This window comes from Poromitra crassiceps, assembly GCF_964638095.1.
Source record: "Poromitra crassiceps genome assembly, chromosome: 7".
In the NCBI taxonomy this organism is placed as follows: domain Eukaryota; kingdom Metazoa; phylum Chordata; class Actinopteri; order Beryciformes; family Melamphaidae; genus Poromitra; species Poromitra crassiceps.
Window position 1 is genome coordinate 40,060,094 of NC_139628.1, and position 15,199 is coordinate 40,075,292.

At 44.5% G+C, this 15,199-nt stretch overlaps 1 protein-coding gene and 1 pseudogene across 2 annotated transcripts; both read left to right on the forward strand.

Annotated features, from left to right (window-relative positions):
- Positions 1-6,945: 6,945 nt before the first annotated feature.
- On the forward strand, positions 6,946-10,328 carry LOC310779265 (DNA damage-inducible transcript 4-like protein). The gene is made up of 3 exons (XM_083639782.1): positions 6,946-7,075; positions 7,216-7,373; positions 8,994-10,328. The coding sequence occupies exons 2-3, from the start codon at positions 7,280-7,282 to the stop codon at positions 9,485-9,487; spliced, it is 588 nt and encodes a 195-aa protein (XP_083495908.1). The 5' UTR covers positions 6,946-7,075; positions 7,216-7,279; the 3' UTR covers positions 9,488-10,328.
- A 2,712-nt stretch (positions 10,329-13,040) lies between these two features.
- On the forward strand, positions 13,041-14,511 carry LOC310779593 (protein MTSS 1 pseudogene; annotated as a pseudogene). The gene is made up of 2 exons: positions 13,041-14,003; positions 14,063-14,511. The product of its transcript is annotated as a protein MTSS 1 pseudogene (transcript).
- The last annotated feature ends 688 nt before the right edge of the window (positions 14,512-15,199 follow it).

The window sequence follows — 15,199 nt, forward strand, 5'->3', positions numbered from 1 at the left end:
ACTTCACTCATGTCGTATGTGTCCCTGCATGCCTGCTCTGTCTATACCATAGCTTCTCTCTCTCTCCCTCTCTCCCCTCTCCCTCTCTCAGAGGCTCTCTCTCTCTCTGTGGCCTTTGTAAAGTGAGACTGGGTAACAGCTTTGACTGTGGGCATGTTTCCATGAATGAGACAGTGAGGAGGCTGGCAGAGTGCCCATTGTACACAAGTAACCCCCTTACCAGCTGCCGGATTGGCTATGTTACATGCAAGGTCCAGTGCCAGGCCTTGCCTTCAGCTTCATGGCATAACTCACCAGCCATAGTGTTAGGAGTCTCCATCTTTAGGCCAAGTGTTTGTCCTTTCCCATAGCCCAACAGCCCTCCAATCACCATCTAAGCCTCTAACAGTGAGACTAAATACATAATAATAATAATAATAATCATAATCATAATCATAATCATAATCATAATAATAATAACAATAATTCATATTATAATTGTTCTGGTATTTGGAATTATTTAATATCAACATGATGCTTGACAGTTAAAAACATTGCCAACATTCCCCAGAAAAAAACTTAATCATAACATCAGCAAACAAATGACTATAATTCGAGCGAGTTTGCTTAGTAATTCTCATCAGTGCTGTAATGAATCTAAAGTCAAAATATAGCTGATATCTTCCCAATTAACAATATTGATGGGTCGTTGTACCATCCAGGCCCCATGCAATTGAATACCAAGACAGAATACACAATACACAACTGAACTTCTTGTGTTTGTAGCAAAAGATGACTGTGGCAAATGAAAACATCTCATTGCAGTTCAACTCCTCTCTAGTGGACCCCTAACCATTTAACTATGTAAACAGAAAGCACAGTTTTACTTGAAGGAAAGCCTGTCAGCCTAATCTGCAACAGCAGCAAAGCTACGAGGAGAGACACTTGTGAAACTGCTGCACCGTGCAACCAACTATCTCCTCTGTTCCAGAAATGCAACTCAGCAAAATATAGGCAGGCTCAGTCTGCTGTTAAATTCCACTGGGGGGGGGGGGGTGCAACATGAGGCACACTTCGCTTGGCATACCGGGCCTGTTGATAGGGGATAACAGAAGGTTCATCTGAACTGACATGGATTAGTAATGTGAAGCAACACACGTGTTCTTTTTTGCCTTTATTCAGATGGAGCGAATTGGCAGGCAGACTTTGGTCGACTCACCTTACGCGCCGGCCCCGAGACTGAAGGTCAAAAGCAGCCGTGCTTCACATTATTGGCCTGTGGTCTGGTCTCCCCTCTTTCATGCTCATTGTCAGTCTTCACACAGCTCAGCAGCTACGTTTCGTTGCTCTCAAAGACACATGAGAGCATTCGGGGCAGCAAAAGGTTTAAGTTTATAAAAAAAAATATATATTTTTTTTTATTGCAAAGCAAGGTGTAATTGTATTGTATTGTATGCAATTGTAGGTAGTCAAGCAATCATATTTTTCATTTTTTTTTACAAGAACAAGTAATGATAATATGCAACTTAAAATATAGACTACAGTTTTCTTTTCTCCCTTTTTTTTTAACACCAACACACAAAAACGAACACACTTGAACAGAAAACAAAAACAAAAACACACACACACACACACATACACACACACATACACACTCCAATATTACAGCGTGGTGAATGTTTTTGTTTTTACAAAAAATATATGTATTATGTATGTATATACTGTATATACAGTATATATATAATGCGTGGGATCCTGCACAAGGTGGGGGGGTCTATGGGAGACCAGCCGGGCGAATCACCCATCGCCCCTGAGCTTGTCGAGCTAGGCCAGAAACGGATCCCAAACAACTAGAAATCTCCCAAGTGAGTTGGTCCTCAGGAATCTGAGTCTCTCCATCCGTATAACAGAGAGCATCTCTCTGTTAAAGTTTATTTAACCAGGTAGGAAGGAGGCTACAAGCACTGATAATTACGGGTAGATTCATTTTCCCTCAATCTGACAATCTGACAAGAGTCTCCAGTTCCTTCAGTTTCAACTCAAGTGTCTCTGCAGGTTATGTTCCATGCTGCGGGGGCAGGCAGGCATCATGACATGACATTTCTTCCCAAACGGAGCTGGAGGAACAGTCAGCAAAAACTAATCGTGGGGCTTCAGACTGTCTGAGACTTCAGAATGAGCTCCACATTTCTGACAAATATCCAAGATAACTTGCAACTTGTGCCTTTTCTCATTCTTCACAATATCATTTCGAAGTTGTTATCATTTCTGGGTGCAAATCTCAATGATAGTTTCCATCAAACTTGCAGTTTTCTGAATCTGGCACACAGTGGGGTCAACGTGACTTATTAACATGTGTCATGCATGGGAACCATTTTTAGCTGCATAAGGACATTTCAATGGCCTAGATATACTGTGGTTATGATTTTACTGTCTGCCATTGACACACTGTAATTACGGTATCCAACTACATTTTCGCCAAGGCTCCACATGAATCCTCTATTGTTGCAAACTATGTCATCACCTGCAGATAAGAAGGGAAGGACACTGGGAACTGAGTTCAGGCTCTGTGTGTGAAGGTGCAGACAGGAAATACAGGTTGGATAAAACACAGATTTCAGTCAAGCACATAAATAATAACTTGCATAGCACTGAATTTCAGCCTTCAGGATATGAAAATATTTCACCTGCTATGATTCCATACTTTCTATAGTTGGCCTCCATATAGATTATGTAAAATGTTCTCCTGCTTGTTAAATTTTTACCACACAATAAAATGTACTGGGTCTTCTTCTCAGAAACCATGGTGGAACTGGTAAAGCAAAAATCTTGGATTTGGGTCTGACTCTCACATAATGGCAACCGACGTTATATTATGATCATCTCAACAACACAGGTTATAAATGTATCTTTGAATCAAAGAATGGTCCAATTTTACCATCTGACTATTTTCATAGAGGGAGGGGAGAGAGAGAGAGCGACAATGAGAGAGAGAGAGAGAGAGAGAGAGAGAGAGAGAGAGAGAGAGAGAGAGAGAGAAAGCTTTCCATAGTACTGAGGGCATTTGGAGTGTGCTGGACACCACTGAGTGTTACTATGTAAAATAAATAAGAAAAAATACAGCCCCATTGTAGTTGTTGCTGCAAAGTGATATTTGTAGAAAGATTTCCCTATGTCTTATTCCCACACCATGATCAAGTACAGCAGCTTCAGTGTTTCAACAGTTCAGTCAGGCAGAATAAACAGATCACTTTACTGTTGATCGTTTTTACCCACTTCAACAAGCTGCTTGTTTACCTCAGGGCTTCCTCACAGCACTTCACTATGCCTACATCAGCACAGGCAAGCAGCACTGCCTGGCATGTGACTTTCTTTTTCTAAGGGCTATCCAGTTTTCCCCATGTGACTGGAGGAAAGCACTCTCTAGTCGGCTGGATTCCGTTACCCTCCGCCAACAGGGCTGCGGGGGGGTAAGGGAGGGCAGATCCAGTTACTGCATGGGAGAAAATGACTGTTGAGTGCGTATGATTATGCATAAACTGTTAAGGAGCTGAACGTCTGTCATCAATCTCTTGTCAAATGCATGCATGCACGCACGTACGCACGCACACACACACACACACACACACACACACACACACACACACACACACACACACGCACAGAAAGATGAGATATTGGCTTGGTAGATCATCACAAGCATAACAATGTTGACAATGTTCTGCACTGATTGAATCCTCTGCGCCAGGGGGTTTCCATATTTTTTCATGTGAAACACCCCCCCACATACAGCATTGTAGACTTGCAATAGGCATGGGCCGCTATTTGATGAGGGTTGTCCTACCTCCATCTGATAAGGTGGATTTAGTGCTGCATGCCTGCCTGCAGAGATGGGAAAAGTACACACATTCTTTACTTAAGTAGGAGTACAGTTTAAAAAAAAAGACTGGTAAAAGTAGAAGATTCAACTTGTTTACTCAAGTAAAAGTACAAAATTACACGCTCTGAAATGTAATCAAGTATAAAAGTAAAAAAAGTATTTCTACCAGCTGTTTCTGTGCAAAGCTAACTGAACCTCACGTCATATTAAGATAACTAGAATTTTTGCACACTCAATTGAATTCGGGACTCTGGAGACGATGAACCGAGCACACACACAGACACACAGCTCTCCAATTATAGCAGTAGGATTGGCTACAGGTGGTGTATGCTGATGGTATTTAATCTACTGGTCCTGGAGTTGTTGAAACATAGTCACTGAAGAACTAAATGAAATGAAAATAAATAAAGTGACAGTCCTTCAAGTCAGTTTTGATGGAGCACAAAGTCCTTCATCAATTGTGTTAGTGGTAGGGAGTGGACTTGGTTCAGGCAATGTGTGCCCAGTGTTTGGCGGATCCGGATCCGACACACGTGGGCCAGAGGTCAGTTTGTCCAGGTCTCCTCCTGCATAGGGGGCATTGTGGAGCAGCCATTCCTCTCAAACAGAAGGCTTTATGAAGGAACAAATTGTTTGAGTGACATCACTGATGACATCACTCACGGATGACATCATTCATTGATGACATCACAATTGCTCAACTGACATCACTGATGACATCATCTGACTGTGACATCATCACTGATTTACGACATCACTAGTGACCTGACCATCAGGCTGAACCTTCTAGAACGGTACATCTAGTGATTTATGACCTCATCAATGTCTGTGACATCATCAGTGATTTGTGACATCATCGGCCGCGCCTTATTTTGTGTCTTGTTTTGGATGTGCATACCCTGGTTCCAACCCACACTGGACAATTTTGGAGGTGATCAGAGTAACGGTGCATCTTGCAAGTCCAGACAGACAGACAGACAGACAGACAGACAGACAGACAGACACACACACACACACACACACAGACACACGCAGACACGCCTCCAATTATAATAGTAGGATTTGGAGACTATTAAACTTACAAGATATAAGACCCCCTCCAAACATGTTTTAAGATGTATAAAGACTATATACCTTGATTAATGATTGTATAATATGGTTTTTCCACAAAAAGGTATAATGCAAAGCTGGAGTGCGAGACAAGAGGGACAGACAAATGTTACATGTTTTTGTCTGTCGTGCATTAAAACTAAAGTAACTTGCCCGTTTTCAAAATATAAGGAGTAGAAAGTATGTGTTAAAATGTAGGGAGTAAAAGTTAAGTTGTGAGAAAAATAAATAGTCAGTGAAGTACATGAAAATGAAGTACACTAACAAAGTATTTGTACTTAGTTACAGTACTTCCCATCTCTGCCTGCCTGTGCTGCTAGTGGGGAAACTCTGAGGATGTTTCATGCTCAGAGTAGACATTTTTACATATTCTTCGATTTGCCAACCTGCTTCATTTGGCTGCAGACTCTTTGCAGCTCCCCAGACACCAGTTTGGAAACCGCTGCTCTTCAGGTCAAATCCAAAGGTCACCATCTGTATGCATCTGGTCCAGAGGTCACCATCTGTATGCATCTGGTCCATATCTTTAGGCCATGACCATGTCTCAGTACTAATTGTGCTGAAAATATTGCCCAATGCATAAACTGTTGATTTTAAAGATTCCTTGTTTTCACTCTAATTATGTTAGTGATATGCTAATGAGTGATATGTCAATGATATGCACATTTTGTGAGTTGGATCGGAACCCCCCCCCCAAATGTAATGGGTTCATCCTTGGCTACACCCTTCCACCAAGTTTCATGAAAATCGGCCCAGTGGCCAGACAGGCAAACAAACAAACGGCAATGAAAACATAACTTCCTTCGCTGAGGTAACAAAGATGACTGGAGTGGAGACAGTAAGGATTTGCATTTAAAAGTGAGTTAACTCATGCTTGCACAACCTGTATCAATATCATCAGTGCATAGCTGTACCTTTCCTTTCTTCCTCCTACAGTAAGTGTTGCCCTTAGAAGAAAGTAAGACAGTCTGTTTGTTGACTAAGATGTTGAAATCTGTTGTGGGATTGGGAGAATGTGTGGTGGGAGAGTTAAGACTCAGTTCCTCTTTGTCTCCCGAGTCCCACATGACAAAATGGCAAAACATATTTTGAAAGGTTAAATGGAGGGTTGTTGTGAATTTAATAAACAATCTCAATTTGGAATATTATCACTGAATAGCCTACTGACTCAATCATGAGCTATATGACCTGATATGATTTGGATACGATAACATCACAGAGTTTTGTTACAATCAGCACGTTGTCATTGTGTATTTTACTGGTTATCAACATTTTTATTCCATATTTGGGCCCCGGACCCCCATTTGATGAGATGTACTCAAACACAAACCTGATATATAGCCTATATTTTAACTATTATTGTTAAATAAATACTGTATGATTTTGTCAGGAATTCCATTACTATCTGTATTGCAGGTACTGTAGAGAGATAAGAGTAAAACTAGTAAATGAAATAATGCTGAAGTTGAACAATTTATCCGTTTGCTGGGGACCCCTGGAACCCCCTCAAGGACCCCTGCCTGGTGGTCCCTGGACCCCACGTTGAGAACCACTGGTGTATTTTATTTAACACATGATGATGTAGTTAGTGGCAGTGGGTAAACCTGCTATGACCTTGAGTCAACGTAAAAGGCCTTTATGATAATCATCCTCAAGTAACCTACAGTTTGTACTTTAAATAAAGTACATTTGCGTTATAAAGGCTTATCTCAGGCCAATCAGGTGCATGAGCTATATTCTGCAATAAAAAGTTTGAGTGCAGGTGGGTTTTTAAAACGAACATATACCTCATTTCACTCCACTGGCCACAGCCATCAACACAAATGTGCTCCTCCACTATTAAGCCAATCACGAGCAAGCTGAGCGACAGGGAGGCGTTACTTCGACAAAAAACACGCTCTGATTGGTCGCAGCGGCACATCAGCTGAGTGGGAGAAAGGTATAAATAATCCACAGACAAGCTTTTGGACGCTGCAGGCAGTGAGAGGGTTGTCAGTGTGAGTGTTTGTGTGTATGCGCGCGTGTGTGCATGTGTGAACTTATTTATGATAAGAAACTCTCGAAATTATTATTTTAGACTAAATATAGGCTATAGAAGAGCGTAAGGTACGTTGTCGAATGATACTGGTCCCATTAATTTACATTTTGATTTTGAATCATTGATGTCTATAGCTAATGAATGACTCTTCTCAAGCTGAAAGCAACCCGCTTCGTCTGTTGCATTGAAGCTATCACGTTTCTTTCAGGTAACTTTGCTGAACCAGAAGGAAGCCGAAGCAGCCCTCCTCTTGGAATAAGCAGGATTTTACCATGGTTGCCACAAGCACATTAAAGTCGAAAAACGGCGAGTGCATATCGGAAGTGGCCGAGAGACGATATGAGCCGGCGGCTTGCATTGATAAAGGTGAGTTGATTGTGCTTGTTTTGTCTAGCAGCTAGTTGCTACTCCCAGCCAGGTGGGCGCTTGTTTATCAGTGTGTGGTGCATGGCTGCAGCAGCGGAGGGGCGGGGGAGGCAACAGAGGATGAAGTCATCCCTCCAGCCTGGGTCTGCAACAGTATCCTTGGGACATTACATTATTACTTTTCCACAGCATTTTTACCAGTACTATAAGTATAATATAATGCATTTGGGTAATGCAAATAGGGTTTGTTGGGTTCCAATAGTTTTAAACAGTGACTGTTTACCCTGCTTTGTGTGTGTTTTTCAATGTTGTGCCTCCTCCCCCCACCCCCTCCCATGTGAAGTGTCAACTTCACGTTGCAACCAGAGGGGATGCAAGAGTTAGTTCCCACAGTCTGATCACGTAACTCATTTGCATGTGGGGATAAGTGGAAATAGAAAAAAAAAAGTGCAAAATAGTGTTTGGCATCTAAATTAGACTTGCCTTGGGGAGAGAAACCCCTTAATGTGATCTCTTCAGTGCATGTAGGCATCTTAAAATATTCACTTATTGTAATCTAAAGCAAAATCTGTCACAATGCCTATGACATGTCATAAGATGATTTTGGTCAATAACACTGATGACATCACTGAAGATGTCTATAGACATTGTGACATCATCAATGACATCATTATTGACGATCTTATGACATCACTGATGACATCATCAGTGGGACGCACGCACACACAAGACACACACCAGGGTGGGAATTTTGTCATTTTAGGGGAAAGACCATCTGGACTTCGGTGTCGCAATTTTTTTAGGGTGCAAGGCCACATGCCAGGGCACAAAGGCCATTGCTCTGACATCGTGAAGACAGATTTATCTGAAATGTGTGTTAAAATGAGCCAATTAAGACATCATTTGTATAGACTACATTAAACTCCGACCACTGACTCTTTTAAAGCAACTGACCGTAGCAGGCTGTTAGCACAGCATGCCAAGGTGGCCTTAGGCATCTTAGGGCATCACGGCCAGAGGGAGGGCCAACGGAGACACATTTTTTCTCCCCAATTGTACTTGGTCAATTTCCCCTGCTGTCCCGGTCGTTCCTCCACCCCCTCTGCTGATCTGGGTTGTAGACCTCCTCTGTAGCGTCGGGGAGGATCATGCTGTTCCCCCGCAGGTCCCCTCCCTCCTGAACAGGCGCCCCGACCGACCAGAGGAGGCACTAGTGCACGACCAGGACTCATACCCCACAGACACGACCAATTGTGTCTGTAGGAACGTTTGACCAAACCGGAAGTACCACTGCCGGGAATTTAACCTGGGTCTCCGCGGTGGTAGGAGAGTACTTTTTACCTCTACACTACCCAGTAGCCCCCTTTTCACTATAATTCCATCTATAAGTAGCACAATGACAATGTATGACTAGTTTGGTCATAGGTTTCATACCCTTTCTGTAATAATAAAAACTCAAATCTCATCTCAAATCAAAAAATCTTATCGGATTGGGGGTCCCTGGGACAAAAGGTTATCAAATGGGGGTCCATGGTCTAATTTGTGTTAGTTGAGGGGTCCTGGACTGGAAAAAGTTTGAGAACCACTGCCTTAAAGATCAACCTGCTATGTTTCCACCAGAACTGGACTTCTGGGATCACTGCTTGGCTGAGCCCCAGAGGAACGTAGATGTCTGCGAGGACAGAGCTTGTCAACAGCTGGCCAAGATGTTTGAGAACTGCCTGTCGCGCGCCAAGAAGACCACGCTGCACTGCTCCTCCGTGCTGGTACCGGAGAAGCTGACGCGGAGGATAGCCCGCGACGTGCTGCGGCTGGCGTCCGGCGAGCCGTGCGGCCTGCGCGGCTGCGTCCTCTACGTCCACCTGGAGCTGGAGAAGGGCTGCAAGCGGCTGGAGCGCATCGTGTACGACGCGACCGTGGTTCCCACCTTCGAGCTCACTCTGGTGTTCAAGCAGGACGGCAGCGCCTGGCCCAGCCTGCGGGACTTTCTCCTCATGGGCACCTGCTTGGCGCCGGGCTTCAGGCACGTGCTCAAGCTTAGCCCGGGCTTCCGGCTGGTCAAGAAGAAACTGTACTCCTCCTCCTCGGCTGGTACCGTGGTAGAGGAGTGCTGAACGGGGCAAGAGGGGAGTGGTGGCGGTTTGGTTCTGTAGGGTAAATGCACTTTTGCCTGAATGTAAACGACACTCCATTGGTGTCTTATTTTCTATGGTGTTTTTGTATAACAGTTTGTCAATTCAACAATTGGTAACCAGTCTGTTCTGAGTGGTACTGAATGATTCAGTGTAAAGCTAAAGAGTACGAGCTAAGAGTTGGAGGTCGATGCCTAAAAACGAGACCGATGGTTCACAGTATTTTTAACCGTACACATTTTTATTGTCAAAATTGTAATATCCTGGATGTAGTTCTGCGTGCTAAGAGCATTTTGCCGCTCGTGCACAATATTGAAGTTGTACATTTAGCAGATGATTGTAAAACTATGCTCACATCAACATGTTTGAGAGGGACATTGTAGGTTTTGTTAAGACACTTGCCACTTTGTTGATGCACCTGTGCGTTTCCAGATCGGCAACAGTAAACGCACCTCGGCTTGAATAGGAGACTGAGCAGAGAGCTGGGCAGTCTTTGGGGGCCATATGTAGCCAACGGTGTAATGCTGTATTTAGAGGTGTGGATTTTTTCATGCTGTATTTAGCGGTGTGGATGTTTAATGGTGTATTTAGAGGTGTGGATGTGTAGTTAAGACATTTGTCTTGTGAAGATGCTTCTCTCTTGGTGTGGACTTCTCACACCGGGGGAATGTTGGCCATATAATTTTTTGCTGCACTCATTGATTGGATGATAGCTACTGTATGTGGGAGTTCAGTGTATTCTTTTTTTTTTATATATATATAGCCTTTCCAGATCGTTCAATGGATAGTTCACCCAAATGTAAAAGTTTCCGTCTGACCTGTGAGGCACATAAAAAAGGTCCAACTTTTGGTGAATTATCCCCTACAGGTTGCAATACCCCGTTTCTGATTTTGTTTTTTGTTTTTTTTGACTATTCTAAATTCCTGTTAAAGGAAAAATGTCAGTTCTTGTCTATTTGACAATAAAACAGTTAAACCCTATTTCAAGGTTGTGGAATTAATTTGCACGCATACAGACGTTTAACAGGCATTCAAATCGTCTCATTCTGGAGCTGTGAACAAGCCTGTTGGGAGCAGGCAGGCAGCCACACAGTGGTACACTGCAGGCTGTTTATGTATCATGTGCTTCATTGTGCTTCGTCCTGACCGGTTTTGCACAGAATTTTCACCTCATGAAAGCCACCAAAAATCGTATAGGGTTTGTAACCGTTTTAGCATCAGGAATGACCCTAAATCATAGTTAATCATTTTGCTGTTTCAGACAAACATGGTAAGGGAAAGTAAAAGTAAAGGGCAAGTACTGCAAGTCAAGAAAACCAAATAAAATAGAAACATTTACAATAAGAGAACAATATGTAAAATAACTTTTAATGAAAGCTGTGCAGTTTGTGCAGGAATGTGCAAAATGCCATGGAATATGCAAATGTTCACAGTATGAGGTATATGAATATGTGCACAGATAATACTCCAGAAAAATGTGCATTTGTCTATAGATACTTGATCTTACAATACTAGCATGAATGACCCCATCAATAATGGTTTCACGGTTAAGCCCCTAACTATCTTACTGTTGGCATTGTGTCATTTGAGGAAGCAGCTGTAATTCACCAGTGTTTATCGGTCTAAAACATTTGCAATACCAATCAATACTACGTTGCTTGCCATGCGGAGCTATATTGAAATAGCAGCTTGTGCGTGTGCAGCTCTGTGTGTGTTTATGTAAGCCATGAGCTGAGAGTTGCCTGAGAGTGCCTGGGATGATGGCACTAATAACCTGCAGAGTTCGTGTGACATTTCTCCCGCTCTCTTGAATGGAGGTGTCTACATGGTGATTTTGAGGGCCTCTGTTGTCTACCATACTAATGAGAGCTGAATGAATTCAAGTTGTGTCAGTTGTGTGGGACTTTCAGAGCTCGAGACTGATTCCTCCAATTCGATGGTTGAAGGCCCATAAAAGTTGCCCCAATTTTACGGTCACGTCTTTCCTGCAGAAACGCGTAACGCGGGCTAACAGTAGGTTAGACAAGCGCGTGATCTTGTGTTAGCAGTAGCATACTCGTGTGACACACTTATCACACCATGTGTCACACAAACACACAACCTTGGCCCTGTCATGCTTGTAGGTATGTGGGTCATCAACAATAAATAATTTGCTTGGTTAAGCCCATAAAGAGACGACACCATAAACATCTGTGGCGATTTACTCCGTTTCACATGGAGGATTTTTGGCTATACATTATCACTGGTAGAACTGTGTATTGAGGGTGGGGTGGGGGGGGTCTCAGAATGTTGGTGTAAAAATGTGGAAGGCCAGATTCAGGACTTGCACTCAATCCAACTCTCGTAAAACTCTTATTGGCCTGCATGCAGCACAAGAAATGTTACTGCCCTTATTAATGGTGTACTTTATCCTGAAAAATTGAACTGAACCCTATGGCAAGAATATTTTTTGATGTTGTGATAGCAGGTTGAGCTCACTTATTTCACTTCACTGTAACTGTCAGAGGCAAGGGTGGAAAACTACTGAAGGGCTTTCTCTTACACTGCAAGAATTTGAACTGCACTGGCTTTGGCAACTCGTTCACAGAGGCTCATGAATCTCTTGGTGGTAATTGAGATCCTCAATGTCATGTGATTCATCTGCACCAGCAGTGTCTGTCAGTGCCGCGCTCGCTCTCTCTCTCTCTCTCTCTCTCTCTCTCTCTCTCTCTCTCTCTCTCTCTCTCTCTCTCTCTCTCTCTCTCTCTCTCTCTCTCTCTCTCTCTCTCTCTCTCTCTCTCTCTCTCTCTCTCTTTCTCTCTCTCTCTCTCTCTCTCTCTCTCTCTCTCTCTCTCTCTCCCTCCAACTCTAGACTCTATTTAGGACGGCTGCCAAGTTGTCGGTGCCAACGTGACAACCTACAGATGTATACTGAGCCGGCTGTGCGTTGCCTCTGCACCCCTCCATGCACCCTTCATCCAGTCACTGGATAGGGTTGTTTGTTCCCACCCGGGAGGCCCGGTGCCATGTTTTTCTCCTGACCCACAGAACAGCTAGCCATGGCTACAGAACAGCCCCTTTCTTGGAAGATTGAAATTGGATTAAGTTGGCTTGAGCATGCATGCACATCACACGGGGACTGAGAGTATTAACATGATATTATGATTTATACATTATTTAATGTTTATCTGTCTTGTCCTCTGTATACAACAACATTGTTCTTTCTGGACTGAGTGACATCACTGATGACATCATCGAGTGCTCGAGTGACATCACTGGTGACATCACTGATGATGTCATAGACATTGTGACATCATCAGTGATGTCATAAATCCAACAACATTGTACTTTCTGGACTGATGACATCACAATTGATCGAGTGACATCACTGATGACATCATTGAGTGACATCACTGATGATGTCATAGACATTGTGACATCATCAGTGATGTCATAAATCCTTCACTGCAGGGGCTATAAGTAGGACCGGTGCATTTTCGGTTTGAAGACTCTGAAGAAGTTGCTGAGTTGGGAAGTTAGGTTTTTTCTTTCCAAGCCTGTGGAAAATGGATGTGAGTATAGAGAAGGAATGCAGCGCCTTGGGAGAGCTCTTCCAGCTCACCATGAAAGACATGAAGGCCAGTTATCCTGCATGGCAGGATTTTGTAACCAAAGGAGCCAAGCTACAATCACAGCTCAGGAAGACCATCTTGGTGACTGGAACCTTCCTGGATGCCTTTCAGAAGGTGGCAAACATGGCCACTGAAACCAGAGGTGCGACCAAGGAGATTGGCTCTGCGTTAACCACGATGTGTCTGACACACCGCAACATCGAGTCCAAACTCAAACTGCTTACTACAGCCCTCTCAGACACTCTCATCTCTCCATTGGAGTTGAAGATGGAAGAGTGGAAGAAGGTGTCCAGTCAGCTGGACAAAGACCACGCTAAAGAGTATAAGAAGGCGAGGGTGGACGTCAAGAAGAAGATTTCAGACACCATCAAACTGCAGAAGAAGGTGAAGAAAAAAGGGAAGGACAAGGTGCGGGCTCAGTTGGACAGCGCGCTGCAGGACCTTAAAATCAGTTACACCGTCCTGGAGGAGACTGAGAAGAGAGCGGTGTGCAGAGCACTGCTTGAGGAGAGAGGACGCTACTGCAGCTTCGTCACCATGCTCAAACCTGTGCTGGACCATGAGATCGGCATGCTGGAAGAGGTGGCCCACATGCAGACCATTCTAGAAGATATGACCAACCTGACAGCCGAGCCCACTAAGCTGCCTCCAGCCAGCGAACAGCTGATTTTGAACCTGAAGGGTTCCGATTCCGGGCCAGTCGGGAGTGGGGGGGCTGAGAACGGCTCACTGACACTCTCCACACAACGCCTACACGCACCAGGGAGAGAGGGCCCTCCCCATGCCTGCATCGGGGAAGTCTTGCTCAGCAAGGGATCAGCTGCTGTTGTCGTTGGGTGCGTTGAATTCACCCCCAGGAGCAGCAGCAGCACTGAGGCCACTACCCCGTCCTGCTCTGAAGACACTATACCCACACACATCCACTATGAGTCCATCTCTCTCCCAGGCGGTGACGCCATCTCCCTGCATCATCACTTCTCCCATCTCCAGTCCAAAGCTCTGGCAGGCGACGCAGGGAGCAACAAGCACGTTTTCACGTCCCCCGCCGTGGGAGGAGCTCCGCTGGCCAGTGGTTTGGGTCCCGACAAGCTCTGCATGTCCACGCAGAGCCTCAGCGCCTTGCCCTCCTCCATGTTCCCACACTACGACTTGGTCCCGGGTCACATGCCCAGTCCGGTGCCTGTGCCCACCACCCCCGCAGCTGTTCCAGCAGAGCAGCTGTTCCAGCAGCAGCAGCCAGCCTCAGCTACCCAGGCAGAGGCAGAGACTCTGGGACACGGCGCTCACTACCAGCCCCAGGCTCCGCTGCCGGCCCAGGACCAAGACCCAGAGGGGAGCCAGGGAGGCCGAGGAGGAGTTGACCCTCAGGAGGAGTCATGCTGCAAAGGACCGTGACCAACGACCGCTCCACCCCTTTGCTTCCGCCTCCCAACCAATCACAACTGAGGCTGACAGATGCTGCTGGTCGTTTTGCTTCCCTGCTGTTTAATCACAAGCACTGATAGAGACCGGTAGACAGCATGCCCAGGTAGAGGCATGGCTTCACACACACACACACGCACGCACACACACACACACACACACACACACGCACACACACACACACACAGACTTGTCATTCGATAGACAGATGGTGGATCCACGTCGCACACGCCGCTCTATCGTTGGAACTGTTGGAAGTGTTTTGTTTTATTTTATCTTCTAAAGTTCTGCTTCATTTTATGCCATTTAGATTCCTCTGATTGTTTTAAAGTTTTTTATTTGAGATTGTATTTTACATCCCTGTTCTTCACTGTTGTGTCACTCTACCACTTGTCTTTGAGCTGCTGTAACGAGTGAATTTCCCACGTGATAAATAAAGTCTTTCTATCTTATCTTATCGATCTTATTTAGACTCTTAACAAAGTATTTTGTTTGACTCGGTCTTACCCAATTAGAATGTCCCGTAGCACTGTGTCAACTGTTGATTGCTTTGATTAGAATTCACTGGTCAGCTGATCATTATGTGGCCTGTTAGCTACAGTACACGTGGACCGATGAGCATTAATTACATCCTCTCCAATGGGCCTTTTTCATAGCGGCT